This window comes from Macaca fascicularis, chromosome 15 (assembly GCF_037993035.2).
Source record: "Macaca fascicularis isolate 582-1 chromosome 15, T2T-MFA8v1.1".
Lineage (NCBI taxonomy): Eukaryota > Metazoa > Chordata > Mammalia > Primates > Cercopithecidae > Macaca > Macaca fascicularis.
In genome coordinates, this window is record NC_088389.1 from 103,046,256 (window position 1) to 103,068,535 (window position 22,280).

General features: G+C 42.0%; 1 protein-coding gene across 4 annotated transcripts; it reads right to left on the reverse strand.

The window, feature by feature from the left end:
* Positions 1 to 453: 453 nt before the first annotated feature.
* ZFAND5 (zinc finger AN1-type containing 5) lies at positions 454 to 11,540 on the reverse strand. Of its 4 annotated transcripts, none has more exons than XM_015437280.3 (7): positions 11,030 to 11,540; positions 9,806 to 9,942; positions 6,925 to 7,084; positions 6,401 to 6,512; positions 5,684 to 5,787; positions 2,924 to 3,049; positions 454 to 2,097 (listed from the first exon to the last, which is right to left on the reverse strand). In XM_015437280.3, the coding sequence occupies exons 3-7, from the start codon at positions 7,073 to 7,075 to the stop codon at positions 1,949 to 1,951; spliced, it is 642 nt and encodes a 213-aa protein (XP_015292766.1). In that variant the 5' UTR covers positions 7,076 to 7,084; positions 9,806 to 9,942; positions 11,030 to 11,540; the 3' UTR covers positions 454 to 1,948. The 4 variants fall into 4 exon arrangements, with proteins under 4 accessions (XP_015292766.1, XP_073873753.1, XP_005581986.1 ...); XM_074017652.1 differs by having other exon boundaries at positions 6,600 to 7,084; XM_005581929.3 differs by lacking the exon at positions 9,806 to 9,942.
* Positions 11,541 to 22,280: the final 10,740 nt, after the last annotated feature.

Below are 22,280 nucleotides of genomic sequence, written 5' to 3' on the forward strand. Positions count from 1 at the left end.
CCCCAGTCAAAGTTAACATGTACTTGTCACCCCTTGTTCTTTATGATCTGGCATAAATTCTGCAAAGACCAAATCCATGGGTGCATCCCTGTATTAGAGCCAAACGTAAAACAGAAATGAAACAAGCGTTTTTGTAAACAAATACCTACTTTCTTCAGAATTATCATAAAACGTCATCTTTTACAACATGGAGAAGGGGGATAGGCCCCAATTGTTCAAATTTCATTTCTTTTTCCTCAAATTTTAAAACGGTTTAAATCCCAATGGTGCCTATTGAATACTTCAGAAATAAAGTACCATACCTGAAAATGCTTCTAATATCTCGTATCACTTGAACAAGTTCAGGGATGGCAAAGAAAAAAAAATTTACAGTATAGCCATGCAAAGTAACATTTTCTAATTTCCCCCTTTAGGATTCCAACTATGGCTTAAAAACCCAATGAACAAGTGAAGTTTCCCTCTGTACATGGCTTTTTATTATTTACATAATACAATATAGCATCAATGCTGAATAGCATGATTATGTGCAATACATAAATATGAACTATCTGTACACATCTGCAGGTCTAACTCAGAACTAAGGTACATAAAATTGAAAGCAAAACTGAATGCTTTAAGAATAAAAGTAAAAACTAGGACTGAACACTGCAATAAATCCGAAGTAGTGCCTCGTGTACATACTTAACTATTTACAGATGAAAACAGGCATTACCACAACACTAACTATACTCATTTATATATAAAAAACACAAGTTTCATACATCACAAAAAACCTTCCATTATAACACAGAAGTGATATTACCAGACAAGCATCAGTGAAGTATACTGCCTTTTCTAGTTGTTATTGTACAATGCTGTAGATAATGCAGCCCATGCAATACACCCAAGAACACTAGAGTCCTACACCCAAGTACAATATGATAAAGCAGCCCTCTGCAAGTGGTGCTGGATACCACTAAGAAGTCTACTGCAGCCATGTTGGTTATGATTTTCCATGCAGGAGGGTACAGTTATATTAAGAACTGAAGTCTTTTAAAAAGCTTTAAACATTCTTTCTTGAACCAAAACATTCGACAAAAGATGCACATGAAAAATTAACTATTCAGATACCTTTGCAACTTAAAATTCAGATGCATGTTATTCAATAGAGCTGCTGTATGTGAAAACCAAACGTAGAGCTTAAATTTCTTCTTGTAAACAAATTAATTCTAGTGCAGTTCTGTGCTACACATTTTTAGCAATGAGTAATGCAGACATCTTCTGGTGCAGGCCAGCACAATAAGCTTCAAAGATTATCTCAAGACCCTGTTGTTGGCTTGATGGTTTTACTTATAACCAGTTTCGATGTTTACCTTTCACAGAATGTCTTATTTGACAGCTTTAGATGACCAATTTAACCAGGCTTATATATGGCGCCAAACTGGTTTCACGGGAAGGAAGGTCTGATCCTCTTTATGAGCATTTCTTCCTGCTTCCAAAGAACATGTTGTAAAATTAAAGAGGGTGGAGTTTAACTATGGTAGAAGTAGACTGCCAGTCCTTTTCTGGTGTACCATTTTAAAAAAATACAGGCACATAACACTAGCCAAAGATTATACCTTGATTACATTCCCAAAAGGCAGATATGCTGCAAACATGCAGATTTCATTTATTTTGTTTGGCACATGGGAACTATATTTTGTTCCTATTATCTGTGTGTTTCACTTTGCTGTGCAGATTTTCATCCAATTTTTTTCAGGGGAGGGCATATACATTTGTAGGGCTGTATCTATCCAATTCTGCCTGTAACAAACACCCAAACATCCTAAAATATCAATTATAAGACAGACAAGTGTAAAGTAAAACTCTGGAGAACATCAAAGAAAAATGGCCATGCATCTGCTCTTTAATGTTTTCCTACGATATATTAAAATAAAAACAAAGTTTCAGTCTCTTCACAAGAAGTAATTTATATTCTCTGAATTTTTTCAGCCACAACAACTGGATTCTCTTTTCTGATTTTTGCTGCAGCTTCTGCTTTGTAGTCATATGGACAGTTGTGCTTGTCAGAGTAACGGTGAAGTCCACAAAACAAATTTCCACACCGGCAGTCAAACCCTGTACAAATGAAGAAGTAGAGTCACTTGAGAACTTGAGCCAATTAACAGAAAAAAGAAAAAAAAGTCAGATTTTCATTGCTTTGTAACATAAAAGACAGTAAACTCCTTTCTTCCACTTCCTGGTGATAAGACACAGTGAACTCCTGAAAAGAGTCTATCATGTTAACCTGGAAAGGGAACTTCTAACTTCCTCTGACACGGTGAGAAATTCAAATAACTATGTTCAGTCTTTCCTTGCAAGGGTAATAGGGAAGTGTTTGGTAAGCCAAACCACGTGGAGAAAACAAAATGGGCTACCTGCCAGCTAATTTCTACCAGGTGTTCTCCCTCTATCGACTCCTGTAGATGCAAAATAGGATAAAATTTACACAGACTCTGGAGTTAGACTAACTTGGATTCAAAACACAGTCCTACCGTATCTTAAGTTATGTTTCCTCAAGTGGAAACAACCATCAAGGTCTGAGATTTAAAGGAGAAAAGAAAAAAAGCACCTAGAACATTCTCTGCATAGCTCAAAGTAGGTGGCACTTACTGTTAGTTCAGTAACATTTTCCCTAGGTATACAAAAACTTATCAATCTAATAAAATAAGAGGGCCTGAGTTAATAGTTTCATATGATTAGGAGGCAAATGGAAGCAAAATCCAACTTCTTTCCACCCCAATACCACCTTCCCCACCTTTCCTAGACTACAGCTAGTCAGGTGTGTGTGTGTGTGTGTGTGCGCGCGCGCGCGCGTGTAAGACCAACCACTCTTAGGGAGTGACCAAAAGCTCCTTGTTAACTGCAGGAAGCAAAACATACATTGTCTTTTGTTTTGTAATACCTGTAAGACCAACTTTCTTTCTGCACATGAAACATCTGTTTTTCTTTGGTTTGGGCAATTCAGGAGCTTTTTCTTCACTCTGAGAAGTACTGGGCTGAGAAACTGATGGACTGGGTTGAGTGACAACTGAAAAGGACAAAAACACAAAATTTGTCAAGCATTAACTGGCTAACATTTAAGTCAAAAAAGGAAGTATGTAAGAGAACCAGGAAGATTCTTGATAAAAATGTTTAGAAGCCTTCCTTGAAAATACAAACTTTAAGGCCCAGTGCGGTGGCTCACGCCTGTAATCCCAGCACTTTGGGAGGCCGAGGCAGGCGGATCACGAGGTCAGAAGATCGAGACCATCCTGGCTAACATGGTGAAACCCTGTCTCTACTAAATATACAAAAAATTAGCTGGGCGAGGTGGCGGGAGCCTGTGGTCCCAGCTACTTGGGAGGCTGAGGCAGGAGAATGGAGTGGATCCGGGAGGCAGAGCTTGCAGTGAGCTGAGATCGCGCCACTGCACTCCAGCCTGGGCAACAGAGCCAGACTCCATCTCAAAAAAAAAAAAAAAAGAAAATACAAACTTTAAACAAAATTTTCCATTTTAACACCAGAACGTCTTTCAAATCTGAGAAATTCCTGCCAATCACTATGCTACTTGCTTCTCTAATTTTATACAATGACGGTTTCACTCAAGAAATTCCTTTAAAACACTTGTAACAGCCAAAATCCTAATTGTTTTTAAAAAGCTAGGAGATGTTAATCATATGCTCAGTTTTTCCACGTTACAATTTCCTAAATGCAAACTTTTCAATCAGGGAAGTTCAAATTCATTACATCTCAGTAAATAAGAGTAGCCAACAACTTTGAGGCAGTTGGCTATAAATCATTTTGATTTTATGCTTACAGAAAAAGAAAAACTCCTGTAGATGTAAACAGCAAATTTTGACAAATAAAACCCAAACCATTCATCCCTAAATCAATATCAGATCCAAAAATTCCAAAACAAAATCATTTTACCATTTTCACGGTGCACTAAACGTTATAGGAAGACTTGATTTTTTTTAAAGCTTGCTTTTTAAAAAAAGATTGGCAAACAGTCTTTAGAAACTACTCAACAAGTTCTGATTTTAAACTATTAAGGATTCCACAGGCAGAACAAGAATCTTATCTAAAACGGGCATCCACTTTGGACAGAGATAGCTTCTACCGTTCCTCCACCTAAAAAGGCTTTAAGTTTCAGGGCACACATGGCATCAGTAAAATTTCTTACAATGAACAAAAAATAGCAGATTACTATACTAAAGCCCACACTGCCACTAGTTCTTTAAACAAAATACCAAAATTTACATCTACTTACATAGAATTCAACTACACCCCAAATTCTATGAACTCAGGTTTTAATATTAATCCAAATGGTAACAATAGCAAATTTATATATGTAATACTGAAATTACTGCCCAAATAGGCCAGCACCAATACTATTAGCATATAGATAAGCTCCTACAGCAAGCTAGTTTAATGGCAATTTTCTCTAAAATTCTGCCCAAATTTATAATTCAATTGCATTAGCAATGCATCTACTGGGAGAATTAGCCTAATATTAGACTAAATGAACAATATTCCAGCTACTGCTACTGTGACAACGTTAAAGTTTTTCCTGATGTCATGAGGATAAAGAATAATCTATGGGAATAGTTGTATGGGGTAGAGGGAAGGTGTCAGCCATTTCTTTGCCCACACCTGAAAAATGAACTGTGGCTCCCGAAACAAGGGAAGGGGGAAGAAGAAAATGATACAGAAAAGGCAAATAGCAGTGAACCACAGAATGCCTACTAAGTAATAAATGCAGACTAGCTCTAACCCAAGACTATTCTTCCAAGGTCAGAGTAATTTTGTATTTAAAAAACAAAAACAAAAAAACCCAAACAAAGGCATCATGGGCACACTAATGTGGTCAGCTTTTTAAGGATGGAGCTCATTTCAGAATGCCAAATATTGTTTCACCTGCCAAACTTCAGAATTTGGCCTTAACTTTGTAAGATTAACACAATAAACAAACTTGACTGCTGTTAGCAAAAGCCAGCCTCCAAAGCAGATTGTATAACCACTGACACAATTTTTTCACAACAGAAGTTTCATATTGCATTTAATCAGCACTCTGCCAAAAAAGAACAAATTGATCAAAAAAGCTATGTGCATTACATAAAGTACAGAAATCTTTGTTCTAGGGCCTAGTACAGGTAATTCAAGTCAGTCTTCTTGCACCATTAGGGCACTTCTGGTTGTGCTATATAAGCAAAGTTTCCAAAGTCACCACATCTCATGAAAACCAAAATGCCTTTCCACACTGACTTTTAAACTCCCACAAAATATATGACAGGAATATTGCACTTCAAATAAGTTTTAATGTTCAAGTATGTTGTTTTACTTAAAAGTTTTCTACAACATTGACAATATCAAAACTAAACAGTTACTACTTTTAATTATAAAATTATTCTTTATGACCTTGAAATTTAACTTCATCAATTTTTTAACACATCCAATCTCCAGATTACAGACTTTGCCCATTATGTATATGAGAATAGTGTAGGGGATGAGCAGAGAAGAAACTGACAATAAATATGACTATTTTACACTTCAAGATACTTTTAAAGATAGTAGTTCTTTGCTTGGCCTGTATTTTATAAGCTCTCCCTCCTCTTTGGTCCTTCAATGGGAAGGAAAGAATGCACTATCAGATTCAGAACTGAACGAGTATTAAATGACATACCTGGCTCTGACACCTCTGTTTTCGGGGTAGTTATTTTGTCCTCTCTTGAAATGCTCATTTCTGTCATTTGCTGAGTTACAGGCAAGGCAGCCACAGGCACATTTCTATTTGAGTTCAAGCAAACAATTTTTAAAGCTGTTAAGGGTACTTCTTGAGACAATGATTAAGTTGTCAGTTCAACTTTAAATTATATAATATTTCCAAAATGAGTAAATGGAGCTAGATAACCTAAAATTTAAAAAAAAAGATACTGGATGCCCAGCATAAACGGTTGAGAAAAAAGTTTGATAAATGGCTCATCAACTCGAGGCTGCATTTTGTATAGGTTACTATATTCTACAACCCACTAGGGATTTTTAGCTGTGCCTGTAACTTGTTTAAGGGCAAAAGAGCAGCTCTGCCAAAACACCTTGTTTTGCCCAATAAAATAGTCTACAGTCTCACTTGACAATCCCTAAACCTCAATTAACAAAGAAATAAAAAAGCACAGCATTTCCAACACAATATCCTTGAGGGGGTTAGGGAGTAGGTTGTAATATACATCTTTACTCAATGACTTAAGAGTCATGTATTAAAAGACATGAAATCCTCAATTAAGCAACAATGCAAAGCCAAGGGCATCTGATATATTAACATCCTTATTACTGGACTCCCGTACAGACACATCTTGGTTTCCTCTTTGTAATACCATAAAGACTCTGAAATGTTCAATCTTACCTTGATTTTTCAGATGTGCTGCCAGCAGCACCTTCACAGTTGTTTAAGCTAGTGTCTGCTCTCTGTACAGATGCAGAATCTGAGGTAGGACTGTTGGAACCACTAGCTGTCCCTATTTAAAAAAAAGGATTTGTAAGGAACAAATGAACACTACAAAAACTCATTTAGTATCAAGACGTAGTAAGTAACAAATACTTGCATTTAATTAGGTTAGTGATATAAGCATTCACTGTGCTGTAATCCTACACTTGAGTGTCCAAACAAAAAAATATTAAAAAGTCAATCCAATGAATACAAGTGTGAAACAAAATAATCTCAAAAAAGAAAACTGAAAAGCTAGAAGATGCTTGTAGATAGTCATTTATTCCTGATCAGTCATGTCAAGCACGTGGGCTGTTGCTTGAATTTCAAGCTCTTGTCAGGTGTTCTCTCCATGGGCTTTCAGCATTCTCAGCCCCAATTCTTGGTTCTATATTTTCTGTCCACCAGTTCTTCAAATACGTTTTTCCTTGGAAATAACTTACCCATTGGGCTCATTCTGCCACTATTCTGCTGCCTCTGAAGATGTTCCTTGTAGCAAACTGAACACATTCCATTTGTCCTAGGATTTCCATAAAAGCCACATCCTGTGCTACACAGCATGGGCCCCGGGGTCTGGTTAGTCTCCTGAGCCATATTTTTCTGCTATAGATGAAACAAAATTTCAGAAATTAGCATTATCACCAAAATATAGTCTAATATAATCATTATACCGCTGTAATTTCTACACAAGTTTTAATAAAAGTCCAAATTCTGTTAATCATTAAAAAGGGTGGGCAGAGATAATTATCAATATTTTGTGGCCTTTATAAAAGGCAAACTGTTTTAGCACCCTCCTCAAAAAAAAACCCAAAAAGAAATTTTATCAATTATTAGGATATTTTCACCTATCACTATTCTTGGTTTCAATTTATGAAAAGGTCTACTAGCTCTCAGGGTTATGTTTTAATCAATTTGGGAAATTGGTACCTTTAAGTTACTTTTGACTCTGCTGCACTACAGGCAGACCATTTCAAATGCTTTTACTTAATTGGCTAATCACAATTAATTACTGACTCTTGATATTTATAGGTGGTTCTTTAAACTGGATGAATAAAGCTTTCTTAAAACTAGCACCTGTATATATTATTGGGCTTCATCAGTAATTTGACAATTCTGCTGAGGCAGAGCATCCATACTTTTTAAATGCTGAAACATCTTTATATAAGGCTGAAAAGAGAACTCGTAGCTCTTCCTGCTACCTTGGCACCAACAAGAAAGCTCTTTAAAAATTTAGAGTCAGCTGGTTTATGAAACTCCTTTTATGTTCTCCATCTGAGGTTTGAGAGTATGTTAAAGCCAGTGCCTAGGAACCTGCAATGCACAAATTATGAACCAGATTTCTCAGCCAAAGGCACTATTATTTTTAACAAGTGCTTGTCTTCCTCATACCAGAAAATAATAATCGTTCCAAGCTCAAATTCAATATAATAAGTCAATATATATACATAACCTTTAGTAATGGTTAATATTCAATGCTGGGTTACCAGAAAGCTTTACATAGCAAGCATTTGTTTGCAAGCAAGGGTTTGCTTTTCTAAACGTCTTCTTAAACGCTGTGCTAAATTATTAATAAGTTTTCCACTGGATGAGAAAATATATATTCAAGAAAAATTATTTTAAAATAAAGTTGTGGAGGGTTTTCATGTCATCTTAAATATGTATAAGCTTATGTACAAAAAACATGAGAGAATTTGCCTAAAGGAAAATTTGTGTGCTGTAACTTGTCACAGTCATTTTTTCCAACTACTACATACTAGAATACACTTTATAGTGAGTTATTAAAAAATGATGTTTTAACAAGTATTAACTACCAAAATTAGAAGATGGGAGAAGGGGACTAACCGATTTGGACCTGGCCGGAACCCTGGTAATTATTCCCCAAATCATTTTATCGTCCCTTTTGCAAGTAAAAGGGCACCATACAAATATTAAGACTATCTATAGCTTGCACAGCGTGACCAAGATCCACAACTTATTTTGAATAATAGTATTAATTTAGTTGACACTGTCTCTTTAAATATTAACTGGAATTTAGCTGACTCATTTTGGAGCAGGGTAGTGTAAACATTTCAAAATCACTTAGGAAGTTTATTAATAAACACTTTCAGCTGGGTTTTTAAATGCTGAGTATAATGAGAGCAAAAAAATGCTTTCAAATGATAAATACGTATATATTTGCATGCCCACCATCACAAAACTGTTAATTTTTGCCCTATGCATGAAAGTTGGGTATTTCCTAAAACCAGTTTAAGTGCTAGCCCACATTTTCTACACTAATGTCCAGTGTCATCTGACACTGGCTTTAAAAGCAAACTGGCTTAAGTTTAAGGCCAAGTGATCAACCTGCATAAGTAATTTTAGTTAATCTGATTCTTAAAATCTTTGTTTTAGATAAATAAAATGGAGGCTACTCCATCTAAAAAAAGATTTCACACTTTGAGATAACAAAGTATTCCAACTTTCCTTCAGAGAACATGTCTACTTTCATTCCATTATAAATAACCTTCAACTGCGAGACACACAAGAAGCACCAGAACATGAGTCTTCTACATGGGTTCCCATCTTTTATATTTTTTCCCCTAGAAAGCCAGCTTTTAAATGCCATCACATGTGCACAGCTTGCTTTAATATTTCTCAGAAGCTTAGATCACATGGGAGGGCGCTTCAGCCTGTCACAAGGCTGCAATGTGACAAGCTGAGCTGGATGGAGGCTCTCACATAAAGCCTAGTCAACAGGGGCCTCTGAAATCAGCTTCTATTTATATCTCAAAGCCTGCCAACTCCTACACAACCCCAAGAACTAAGGATGCAGCGTTCATATATCTAACATAAGAAAACAAAAAAAAAGGCTGCTAGTTTTTTCCTAATGTAGGAAAAACTACAGAACAATCTTAATCTAGAAGATGAAAGCATAATCACTCAAAGCTAAAATGGTCAAGGTTGTTTATAAAAAACTAAGCACAGTGGAGACAGCGTAAAAAAGAATCCTCATTTAGTGAGGATTTAGGGGATGAAGTGGGGGATGTGTGTTCCCATTAGGTATTGCATTTCTCTTCCTGTAAATATTTTAGAAAAAAATACCATTACTATTTATTGATTTTAAAGTAATTAGAAACTTGGGCATGCACGTGTCAGCTCTGTCAGTTAGAGCTAGAATGCACATTTTATAAAGTTTATGGCTTCCTCTAACTTACAGCTTAAAAAAAAATCTGAGTAACTGAACAATTCTCCAATTCCAATTCTGAACAAAGAGCTTTTACACCTATGGAATATAGTTCTTCCAGGCGCACATGATGTGATGACATGGCATGAATTCCCACTCACCTGGGAATTGAGACCTGAGTTCAAGTCTCTAGTCTGCCACTAAGCCAGTGACCTTGGGCAAGTCCTTACTTTCCAGATTTCAGTTCCCTCTTTGCCAAATGGAGTAGGATTGACTTTTAAAGGCTCCTTTTCAGGGCCTGGGAGATAGAAAACAGGAGAGAACTACAACAAATCCTTAATTTTTTTAGGGGGGCGTGGGGAAACATTTTAAGAAAAAACTTTGAAGATAAAATTGCAATATTTTCACCAATTGAGTTCTGAAAGCCTACTTTTTAAAAAAATCCTAAAAATAAAGAGTAAAATACAGTCGTTTACGGTTAGGTATCTAAATCCCAGGTTTAAGAACGGGGATGTGTGACCTATGTGTTCCTTTATCTTAATAATCTCCTTAGATGAAATCCTTAGGTGACATTCAATCAATAAAGATAACCCGACCCTTCCTCGAAAACACAGCTCCACGGAGTGCGTGGAAAGCGAGCAAAAAATTTCACGTTCATCAGCCTAAATGCACCAAACAAAGGAGAAGGTGCTCCATTTCCTCCATGAAAACGGATCTCAGGGTAGACACCCCGCGACGTCGAGAAACCCAAAAGACGACGCCGGAGAACCCCCGGCCCCATGTTCCAACGGGTTTTGGAACAAGTTCGGGTCCCACTGATCCCCCATCCCCCTCCAAGCAAAGGCCTCACTCAGTAAAGCCCAGCAGGGCCCTCTCCGAAAAACCACTGAGTCATGCAGAACAGCAGCTCAGCAGGCCCGGCCGGCCTTTCGCCTGCAGGCCCCACGCCGATCCCCGACCCCGAAGGGCTCCTCTGAGGGGAGAGCTGGGGGGGCTACAGCGGCCAGGGGGCGCGGCCGCCGCCTCGGCCTCTTTGTTTCTCTGGGTCGTGGTGCCCACGCCGGGCGCCGCCGCCAAGGGCGGCCGGGCGGAAGGCGAGCGGCCTAGATGCCGGCCCCGCAGAGGCGGCACGCCGGGCATTGTTTCCCGACCGTGCTGTGGAGCGAGCCAGGGACGCCAGGAGCCAGGCCTCGGGCCACGACGACAGAATGACGCCTCCGTCTTTGTGCTTCCTGGGCTGGCGGGCGGGTTCCCCTCCCCCGGACGCCGCCATCCGCGGCCTGCTCCGGCTTCGCCGTTGGCCCGCGGCGCCCCGGTCCCTTCACTCCCGCCCCCGGCCCGACAACGAGCAGCCCGGCTCCCGCCCCCAACCCCATATCACTCACCCTGCGGGGGCCCAAATGAGAAAGCCGGGTTCAAGCGCGAAGCCGGCACGATGAGGCCGGGCCGAGGCCTCCGGGAAGGCTGAGCCGGGCGCCCTGGTGACGCCGCCGCGGGCCGGGAGCGGGTCGGAGCCGCAGGCGGAGGTGGCGCCGCCGCCGCCGCGGGGTCTTCCTTTGTTCCTGCAGCAGCGCCGAGCGTGGCCGGGACACGCCGGAGCTCGGGAAGTGGGAGGAGGGAAGCGAGGGGGGGGCCGAGGAGGAGGCGGAGGGACGACCGGACGCCGCAGCGGCTAACGCTGCTCAAGGCGCTCGCCCGTTGTCGTCTCACGCCTCCACAGGCCGCAGGTTGGGCGGACGAGGAGGGCGAGTGGAGCGCGCGCCGCGAGGCCGGGGGCCGTAAGGGCCCGCTGATGGCACTCTACGCCGCTCCTGCCACCGCCGGGGAAGCTGCGCGGCTCCCGGGAGCGAGCAAGCCCGCGTACGAGATGCACACAGCTCCGCGTCCCGGCCGACTAACGCGCTGGCCGCCCGGCGCCCGGGCAGTGGGGGAAAAGAGGGGGAGGGGGCGGGACCCGTGCGTCAGCGAAAACCCCGACGGCGGCGGCGGCGGGGAGCGCGGTGACGTCGCGGGTCCAAGGCCACGCCCCCGGCGCCCTGTCAGTAGGTCCGGGAGGCGGGGCCGAGCCGGGTTGCTGTGCCTTCTCGTGGAGCCCAGCCACTGGCCTGGCGGTCGGCCCCTAGGGTGGAGCTGGAAAGAGCGAGTCCTGTGGAGGATGTGTTTCTATTTTTAACCCAATTGTCCGCCCTCAGCCTCACTCCTTCGGATTTTCTCATTCAAGCCCGTTTTTCGCCATCCTAGTTCTCACGCTTTGTCTCCAGCCGTGGGCAGACATTCCCTCCCCCAAGAATTGTAAGGATTCGCCCGCAGAAAAGGAAAAGAACTGCCTTATGGCTTCGAGGTCTTTTCTGTTTATGAAACCTCCTCACTCCCGACACCCATTTTCAGCTCCGAAGTCCAGCCCGTGCGTGGCCCTGACGCGGCTGGCGGCGTGCGTTGGCTCGCCCAAGGTCACGAGGGGTTGTGCGGTGTGAGGAAACTCGCGGCCGCCCAGGGCTGCCAATGCCCCGGCGGCGCTGTTCTGAACAAACTGTTTTGGCCAGCCCGTAAAATCCCTGGAAATTGACGATTCCAGCAAAGCGTCGTGAACTGGGAAAGCACCAAATGTTCTACTCAAATGCCGCGAAGGGACAAAACAAGCTAGATCTAAGGCCCAGATCAAGCGGGAGGAGTAGGCTTGCGGGAGGAAGTTCAAGGGGGGCAGGTACTAGGCGGGGAGTTCAGGCACGAGGCACAGGTTCCCCATGGGTGAAAGGATGACTTACTCGAAACAGTGGGAACCTTTTCAGAGCACAAACAAAAAATATTTTCAGCTGACCGCTCCAAGTGACTTTCAGTTCAACTCAAAATAACAAAATCACTAGGTTGGAAAGGACTTCTGAAATTTTCTAGTAAACTACGGTCTGACGAATACATAGAAATGACGTTTAGGGCTTATATTAGCCACATATAGAATGGAGAAGAGATCCCTTCAGTGTTTCTCAAAGTCGGTAAACAGAAAAAATTCACCTGGGGTGATTAAATATTCCTATGCCTCTCCCCTGGATATGGTTTTGGCTGGTCTGGGGTGGGGGTGGGGGGTGGGGGGGGGGGGTGGTCCTACTGCGCTTCAGGTGATCCTTATTTGTAATCTGTAATGGGGGAATGCTGTACTGATAGCTTGAGCCAACACTTCCAAATCAAACAGTTCTCCGCCACAGTAAGCAAAGTACCTGGAGCATAACAACCTTTTATTTTGTTTTGAACAAATTTTGGTTTATTACTGTGATCAATGTATTAGAGATTTAAGTAGTTTGGGTCACTGGTCCCACGACCATTAAAATTTATTTCCTTAAATTAGATAAATTGGTAAAACAACAACAACAACAACAACAAAGCAGCTACCATTTACAGGCCATTTTCAGTGCCAACTATTTTCCATTTAGTGTCTCATTTTATCCTCACAGTAATTCACTGAGATAGGTACTATTATCACGTCCCTTTCTACAGATAAAGGAACAATGACTAAAGAGGCTTGCCCAGGGCACTGAAGGGCAGGGAGGCAATGGAGGTAATTATTATTGAGAACAAAAATAACTTAATTTTTTTTTTTTTTTTTTTGCCCTCTAGAACTGGAGTTATAATGAGTGAAACAAGATAATTCCTGAAGAAGCATACTTTAAAAAAAAAGTCTAAGGGTAATGAGGCAAACTCATTATTGAATAGTGTATTCCATAATATTATGTCACCTTCTGATAATTCATCTTCTCTATCACCCATTTATAATTTTATCTGAGACTATTTCAACCAAGAATGTTGCAGGTATTGTACCTAAACATACCAAGATTCCTTTTTAGCAGTTATTTTCTAGTGGTTCTCAAAGTGTGGTCTCCAGACCAGCTGCAGCAGCAGCACCTGGGAACTTACTAGAAATACAAATTCTCAGGCCCCAGCACCAAACCTGTGGAGTCACAAACTGGGGGTTAGCACAGCCATCTGTGGCTCAATAAGTCCTCTAGGTGATTCTGATGTGTACACAAGTTTGGAAACCATTGACTTAACCCTACCATGGCGTCAGGTGACCCCTCTTTTTTTCAGATGGCTCACACCACATGAAAGGGAAAGGTTTAAAAAAAAAAAGAAATCTTCTCATATTACTAGTGTAACAGATTAAAGGATGTACTTCTAAGAAGGTTTTTGTTTTATTTTTGTTTTCTTACATTTTAAATTTTCACTTGGACTCCAAAGACAAACTGAATTGTTAAACACGGAATATATAATAGAATGCTTCTAATATGACATGCCAAAGGGCTTTACTCTATAGTCATTAGGGAAGGTCAACTTTGGCTTGAAACCAACCTCTGTAAAAAAGATAATGAGCGCTGGGCGTGGTAGCTCACACCTGTAATCCCAACACTTTGGGAGGCCCCGGGGTGGGGTGGGGGTGAGGGGAGCGGGTGTCAAGAGGTCGAGACTGTCCTGACCAATATGGTAAAACCCTGTCTCTACTAAAAAATATACAAAAATTAGCTGGGCATGTTGGTGCGCCCCTACAGTCCCAGCTACTCGGGAGGCTGAGGCAGGAGAATCACTTGAACCCAGGAGACAGTTTCAGTGAGCAGAGATCACGCCACTGCACTCCAGCCTGTTGACAAAATGAGATTCTGTCTCAAAAAAAAAAAAAAAAAAAGAAAAGAAAAGAAAATGAGCAAAGTTGGTTGTGTTCAAAATGTGATATTGGTTAGGCGTGGTGGCTCACGCCTGTAATCCCAGCACTTTGGGAGGCGGAGGCAGACGGAACACCTGAGGTCAGGAGTTGGCGACCAACCTGACCAACATGGCCAAACCCTGTCTCTACTAAAAATACAACAATTAGCCCAGCAGTTTGGCAGGTGCCTGTAATCCCAGCTACTAGGGAGACTGAGGCAGGAGAATCACTTGAGCTGGGGAGATGGAGGTTGAAGTGCGCCGAGATTGCGCCACTGCACTCCAGCCTGGGGTAACAGAGCGAGGTTCTGTCTCAAAAAACAAAAGGTCGGGCACGGTGGCTCACGCCTGTAATCCCAGCACTTTGGGAGGCCGAAGTAGGCGGATTACGAGGTCAGGGGATCCAGACCATCCTGGCTAACACGGTGAAACCCCCTCTCTACTAAAAATACAAAAAAAATTAGCTGGGCGTGGTAGCCGGCGCCTGTAGTCCCAGCTACTCGGGAGACTGCGACAGGAGAATGGCGTGAACCCGGGAGGTGGAACTGGCAGTGAGCAGAGATCACACCTGGCAACAGAAAGATACTCCGTCTCAAAAGAAAGAAAGAAAGAAAGAAAGTTTTGTACATTTGCTACTTTACAGGCACTCACTTAACTTGGTGCTGGAATATACATTTGTGTGAAAAAAAGACGTTACCCTATTCTTATGGATCTTACCGTCATGTGGGGGAGAAAGATATTATCATATAATATATAATTAGGAACTGGTAAATATTTTCAAAGAAAAGCACAGAATGCTATGGGAGCATATAACCAGTCATAATGGATCTTGAAAACTCACCCAGGTCTGAGTTCCAACCATCCCCACGGCCAAAGGAGCCAGGCTTATTTCCTTAAAGTAGGTAACCTGGCAGTCTGCTTAAGAACTCAGGTAAAGTCATTGCAGGTTCACTTACATTTTTCTTTGTAAAGTAGGGATGACTTGGAAAGGGGATTGCTGATGGGAGAAGAGCAAATGTAATTAAGTTTCTTAGAAAGTGAAAACTGACATCCCTTAAAAATAGCAATATAAGTTATTAGTCCACTGTAAAATGTAAAATACCTGAAATTTTATGTTGACATATAACTTCCTATTATGGAGACAAGAATTGCTGCTATGACATTATTATAATACTCTGGTCATGGGTAACTATTCATTTTCTGTCCGCACTTGAGTAGAACTTGGTGAAGCACAAAGCCTTTTCTGGGGTCTTAAAAACTTTGGATGTGGCCGGGCACGGTGGCTCATGCCTGTAATCCCAGCACTCTGGGAGGCCGAGGTGGGCGGATCACCTGAGGTTAGGAGTTTGAGACCAGCCTGGACAACATGGTGAAACCCCACCTCTACTAAAAATACAAAATTAGCCAGGTGCGGTGGCAAGCGCCTGTAATCCCAGCTACTCAGGAGGCTGAGAATTGCTGGGACCTGGGAGGTGGAGGTTGCGGTGAGCCGAAATCATGCCATTGCTCTCCAGCCTGGATAACAAGAGCGAAACTCCTTCTCAACAACAACAACAAAGAAAAAACCCACAAAACTTTGATGTGTCACTGGATGTTCACATTGTACCCTTCCTCCCTTTCGTTCCCAGCCCCTTCAGAGATTTCAAAGATCAAGATAAAGAGACCATTTTATAAAAGTATTTTCAAAATAATTGGCTAAAAGGATTACAGTATTTTATTTAGAGCAAATCAACTAATTAAAAAATTAAGGCCAGGCACGCTGGCCCACGCCTGTAATCCCAGCACTTTGGGAGGCTGAGGCGGGCAGATCATGAGGTCAAGAGATCGAAAATTAGCCAGGTGTGGTGGCGGGCTCCTGTAGTCCCAGTGACTCAGGAGGCTGAGGCAGGAGAATCGCTTGAACCTGGGAGGCGGAGGTTGCAGTGAGCTGAGATTATGCCACTGCACTCCAGCCTGGGCAATAGAGCAAGATTCTGTCTCAAAAATAAATAAATAAATAAATAAATAAAAGAAATTGATAAAGCAAGTAGCAATTTCATTATTACATAGACCTTTTAGTAAATTAAAATTCTTACTTATTTTCTCTGAAAATAACTTGACCCAAGAATCTTCAAATAAAAGACATGGATATCTTACCAGATTAGAGAAGAAGAAGACGACTTTCTGACACAATCTAGATACTATCAACCTAGCATTAAACAATTTTCCAGACTATTTGAAAAACAAAAGCCTTTATTGTTTTTAATTTTATTATTATTATTATTTTTGAGATGGAGTTTCGCTCTTGCCGCCCAGGCTGGAGTGCAGTGGCACGATCTGAGCTCACTGCAACCTCCACCTCCCGAGTCCAAGCAATTCTCCTGCCTCAGCCTCCTGAGTAGCTGCAATTACAGGCGCCCGCCACCACCCCCGGCTTTTTGTGTTTTTAGTAGAGACGGGGTTTCACCATGTTGGGCAGTCTGGTCTCGAACTCCTGACTTCAGGTGATCCACCTGGCTTGGCCTCCCAAAGTGCTGGGATTCCGGTGTGAGCCACTGTGCTGGGCCTGCCTAATTGCTTATGTAATTCAAGAACTGAGGTTGAAGGAAACTGATGATTTACTAAGTATATATATTTTGTTGTAAACATCACCTTTTAAGAAACAAAATATTCTGGTCTCAAGAACTCTAAAGAAATTTTTGTTATTGAACAAGCTAAGTGTGGGGTGTTAATCTCAGTGGTTAGCTCTGGGATTGTCTCAGAAACAATACTTGGGGGTTGGGTGAGGTGATTCAGGCCTGTAATCCCTGCACTTTGGGAGGCAGGAGGATCATCTGAGATCAACCTGGCCAACATGGCGGATCACCTGAGGCAGGTAATAACCTGAGGTCAGGAGTTTGAGACCTGACTGGTCAAAATGGTGAAATCTCCTCTCTACTAAAAATACAAAAATTAGGGCTGGGCGCAATGACTCACGCCTGTAATCACTGCACTTTGGGAGGCAGGAGGATCACCTGAGGTCAGGAGATCAAGACCAGCCTGGCCAACATGGTGAAACCTCGTCTCTACTAAAAATACAAAAATTAGCCAGGTGTGGTGGTGGGTGCCTGTAATCCCAGCTACTTGGGAGGCAGAGACAGGAGAATTGCTTGAACCTGGGAAATGGAAGTTGCAGTGAGCCGAGATTGTACCATTGCACTCCAGCCTAGGCGACAGAGTCAGACTCCTTCTCAAAAAAAAAAAAAATTAGCTGGGTGTGGTGGTGTATGACTGTAATCCCAGCGACTTTGGAGGCTGAGGCATGAGAATCGCTTGAACCCAGGAGACGGAGGTTGCAGAGAGCTGAGGTTGTGCCACTGCATTCCAGTCTGGGTGACAGAGTGACACTCCTTCTCAAAAAAAAAAAACAAAAACAACAACAACAAAACAATACTTTGGAACATATGATAACCTGGGTTCATGGGTGGTGGGGTTGGCCAGGAAGGCAGGAATGGTGTTAGTGATTCAGTTAGAGCCCAGCAGCTGTGCTGGTATAAAGCTTAGGCAGGAGGCAATTGTTCCTAAGGCCCTATCAGCCAGCAGAAAAAAGGTAGAAACAATCAGGGAGGTCAGGATTCAGACAGAAGACTAGCATGAGAAAAGTGGGTGGGGTGTGGACCTCTGTCCTGGAAGCAATCTAAGTTCTAGGCAGAGAGCCAAGGCAAGTATCTTAAGTTTGTGTAATGTTTTTCCACATACAATGTATATTCAAATGCATTAATTTGATAAATTCTCACAACAGCCTATTGAGATAACTGTTATCTCTCCTTTTGCTGGAGGAGTTGACTGACTGAGGCTCAGGGCAGTTTTATATCCTGTGCATTGTCACATGTCTAGTGAGAGTACAACCTCTGGTCTTTGGCACAGTTAAATTTATTTCATAATTATATGTACCATTAGAATGTTAACCTTTTTTTTTTTTTCTGAGAGGGAGTCTCACTTTGTCACCCAAGCTGGAGTGCAGTGGCGCGATCTTGGCTCACTGCAACCTCTGCTTCCCAGGCTCAAGCAATCTTCCCACCTTAGTCTCAGGAGTAGCTGGGACCACAGACATGTGCCCAGCCAATTATTTGTATTTTTGGTAGAGATGGGGTTTCACCATATTGCCCAGGCTGGTCTTGAACTCCTGAGCTCAAACAATCTGCCTGCCTTGGCAGATTGGTGGGATTACAAGTGTGAACCATGGCACGAAGCCTAGAAAGTTAACTATTCTTTTTTTTTTTTTGAGACGGAGTCTCTGTCGCCCAGGCTAGAGTGCTGTGGCGTGATCTTAGCTCACTGCAACCTCTGCCTCCAAGGTTCAAGAGATTCTCTTGCCTCAGCCTCCCGAGCAGCTGTGCCTACAGGCACGTGCCACCACGCCTGGCTAATTTTTATTTGTATTTTTTGTAAAGATGGGATTTCACCATGTTAACCAGGATGGTCTCGATCTCCTGACCTCGTAATCTGCCTGCCTCAGCCTCCCAAAGTGCTGGGATTACAGGCGTGAACCACTGTGCCCGGTCATACCATTCTTACCTTGTGTATCGCTCACCTCACCCAGTGGTCTCTAACAGGCAACCTCTGTCTCTTTTGCTACTCCAGCTTATCTGTCTGTCTCCTAAATGTTGGCATTTTTTAGGTCCTGAGCACTCTTTGGTTTTTCCCTGCTCATACTCTCTTAGAGCAATTGTACCCACCTTCATAGATTCAAATGAAGTACTCAAAGGAATGAGTATCTGTACTCATCCCTTGGCTTACAAATGGTTTATTTATAATTTTTCACTTACAGAGACAATAGCTATTTTTATTTATTTATTTATTTATTTTGAGACAGAGTCTCACTCTATCACTCAGGCTGAAATGCAGTGCCATGATCTCGGCTCACTGCAACCAACCCCCTCATTCTGGACTCAAGCGATTCTCACGCATCAGCCTCCCCAGTAGCTGGGATTATAGGCATGCACCACCATGCTCGACTAATTTTTGTATTTTTAATAGAGACAGGTTTCACTATGTTGGCCAGGCTAGCTCAAACTCCCTGGCCTCAAGGGGTCCACGCGCCTGAGTCTCCCAAAGTGCTGGGATTACAGGCGTGAGCCACCACACCCAACTGACAAAGATATATCTATTTTTAAAATTTTACTTACAAACATTTTTCAACTTAATCCAGAAAACTCTTCTTCTTTTTTTTTTTTTTTTTTTGCATACTGAAGTTATGCTCTGTGATTGGAAGAGAATTTTATAGCTAACCACTACTGTTGTTAGGTAGTGAATAAGTGGGAGTAGAGAATAAGTATCTAGAAATAGATATGAATTTATATTTATTCCATGTGGATCAATGGCTCTAGAGTGAACAAGATAAAGTTTAAACCTGGGAATTTCAGAGCCAGTGCTTCGGTTACTGGTATATGCCTGATTTAAGTTGTTTTTGTACTATAATTTACAACATCATCACCAACTCTAAATGTGAAGCATATAAATACGTAAGGGAAGATTCTTTTTATTGAAAAATTAAAAGTGATAAAACAAACTGAAGCCGGACAAAGAAATAAAAACATTAGCTTCACCAAAGAAGATATATAGGTGGCAAATAAGCATATAAAAAGATGCTTCACATTATATGTCATCAGGGAAATGCAAATTAAAACAGTAATGAGATACCACAATGTACCTATTAGAATGGCCAACATCCAGAAAACAAACAGCACCAAATGATGGTGAGGATGCAGAGCAACAGAAACTCTTACTCATTTTTGTTGGGATGCAAAATGGTACAGTCACTTCGGAAGGCAGTTTGATGATTTTTTACGAAGTTAAACATACTCTTTTTTTTTTTTTTTTTTTTTTTTTTGAGACGGAGTCTCGCTCTGTCGCCCAGGCTGGAGTGCAGTGGCGCGATCTCGGCTCACTGCAAGCTCCGCCCCCCGGGTTCACGCCATTCTCCTGCCTCAGCCTCCCGAGTAGCTGGGACTACAGGCGCCCGCCACCTCGCCCGGCTAGTTTTCTTGTATTTTTTAGTAGAGACAGGGTTTCACCGTGTTAGCCAGGATGGTCTCGATCTCCATGATCCAGCAATCACACTCCTTGGTATTTACCCAAAAGAGTTGAAGACATGTCCACAAAAAAGCCTGCACACAGATATTCTTAGCAGCTTTATTCATAATTGCCAAAACTTGAAAGCAACCAAGATATCCTTCAGTAGGTGAATGGAGAAATAAACTGCGGTACATCCAGACAATAGAGTATTATTCAGTGCTCAAATAAACGTGTTAGTAAGCCATGAAAAGATACGAAAAACTTGAATGTATATTACTAAGTGAAAGAAGCCAGTCTGAGGTCCAGGTGCAGTGGCTTACGCCTGTAATTCCAGCACTTTGGGAGGCCAAGGTGGGCGGATCACAAGGTCAAGAGATCAAGACCATCCTGGCCAACATGGTGAAACCTCATCTCTACTAAAAATACAAAAATTAACTGGACATGGTTGGCGCATGCTTGTAGTCCCAACTACTCAGGAGACTGAGGCAGGAGAATCGCTTGAGCTGGGGAGGCAGAGGTGACAGTGAGCTGAGATCGTACCACTGCACTCCAGCCTGGCAACAGAGTGAGACTCTGTCTCAAAAAAACAAAAAAGAAGCCAGTCTAAAAAGTATGTACTATTAATTTCAACTATTTGACATCCTGAAAAAGGCAAAACTATGGAAACAGTGAAAAGATCAAGTGGTTGCCAAGGGATAGAGGGAGGAATATGCAGAGCACAGAGGATTTTTATAGCAGAGAAACTACTCTGTGATACTATAATGGTGGCTACGTGTCATGATCTATTTATCCAAACCCACAGAATGTACAACACCAAGAGTGAACCCTACTTTAACCTACGGACTTTGATAATAATGGGTCAATGTAGGTTCATCAGTTGTAACAAACATACCACTCTATGGGATGTTGATAATGGGGAAGGTCATGTGTGTGTGGAGGCAGGTGTACATGGGAAATCTCTGCACCTTTCTATCAATTTCGCTGTGAACCTAAACTGGCTCTTAAAAATAAAGTCTATTATTAAAAATAAAGAAATAAGTGGGATCCCTCAAATTCAGACAAGCTTTGATTGTCACCCCAAAAAGTTAAAAAACAATTAGACAGGTGTGTTAAGTGCTTGGATAATATCAAATTGAAAAAGAATAAGAGATTGTTAGTTTTTTTTTTTGTTGTTGTTGTTGTTGTCCTGATGGAGTCTCACTTTTTCACCCAGGCTGGAATGCAGTAGTGAGATCTCAGCTCACCACAATCTCTGCCTCCCAGGTTCAAGCGATTCTCCTGCCTCAGCCTCCCGAGTAGCTGGGATTACAGGTGCATACCACCACGCCCAGCTAATTTTTAAAATTTTAGTAGAGACAGGGTTTCACTATGTTGGCCGGGCTGATCTTGAACTCCTGACCTCGTGATCTGCCCACCTTGGCCTTACAAAGGATTACAGGCATGAGCCACCACGCCTGGCCTGTTAGGTCTTAGTAATACTATCACTGAACTGTGCCTAAGGCTAAGCCTAAATTGTTGGGATCTCCTGAGACTTTTGCTGCTGGAGAGAATGCTTCCTTGAACTTCCTAATTATATAGCAGAAGGTGATGTCTTTGAAGCCTTCATGAAGGCAATTGAGGGAGTCCAGCAAACTAAAGAGTAGAGTTCAGTGGGCATTACAGAAGATTTCACAGATTCGAGAATATTAGTCTTTGGTTATAGGCTAGATTGCAGCTGGAGGCAATTGAGGTGCTTGACAATGACAAAGGAACTTCAGAATAACTTCAGTATCCATCATTATCATCATCTTTGAAGAAAATTGATCTTTTTGGGAAAACAACTTCCCTGAATTCCAGTGCTCTCTTGTACTTTTCATTGGATATAGGATGGTCCGTCAGTCTCCTCCAGCTTTCCCCAAGATCAGAGAAGCAGAG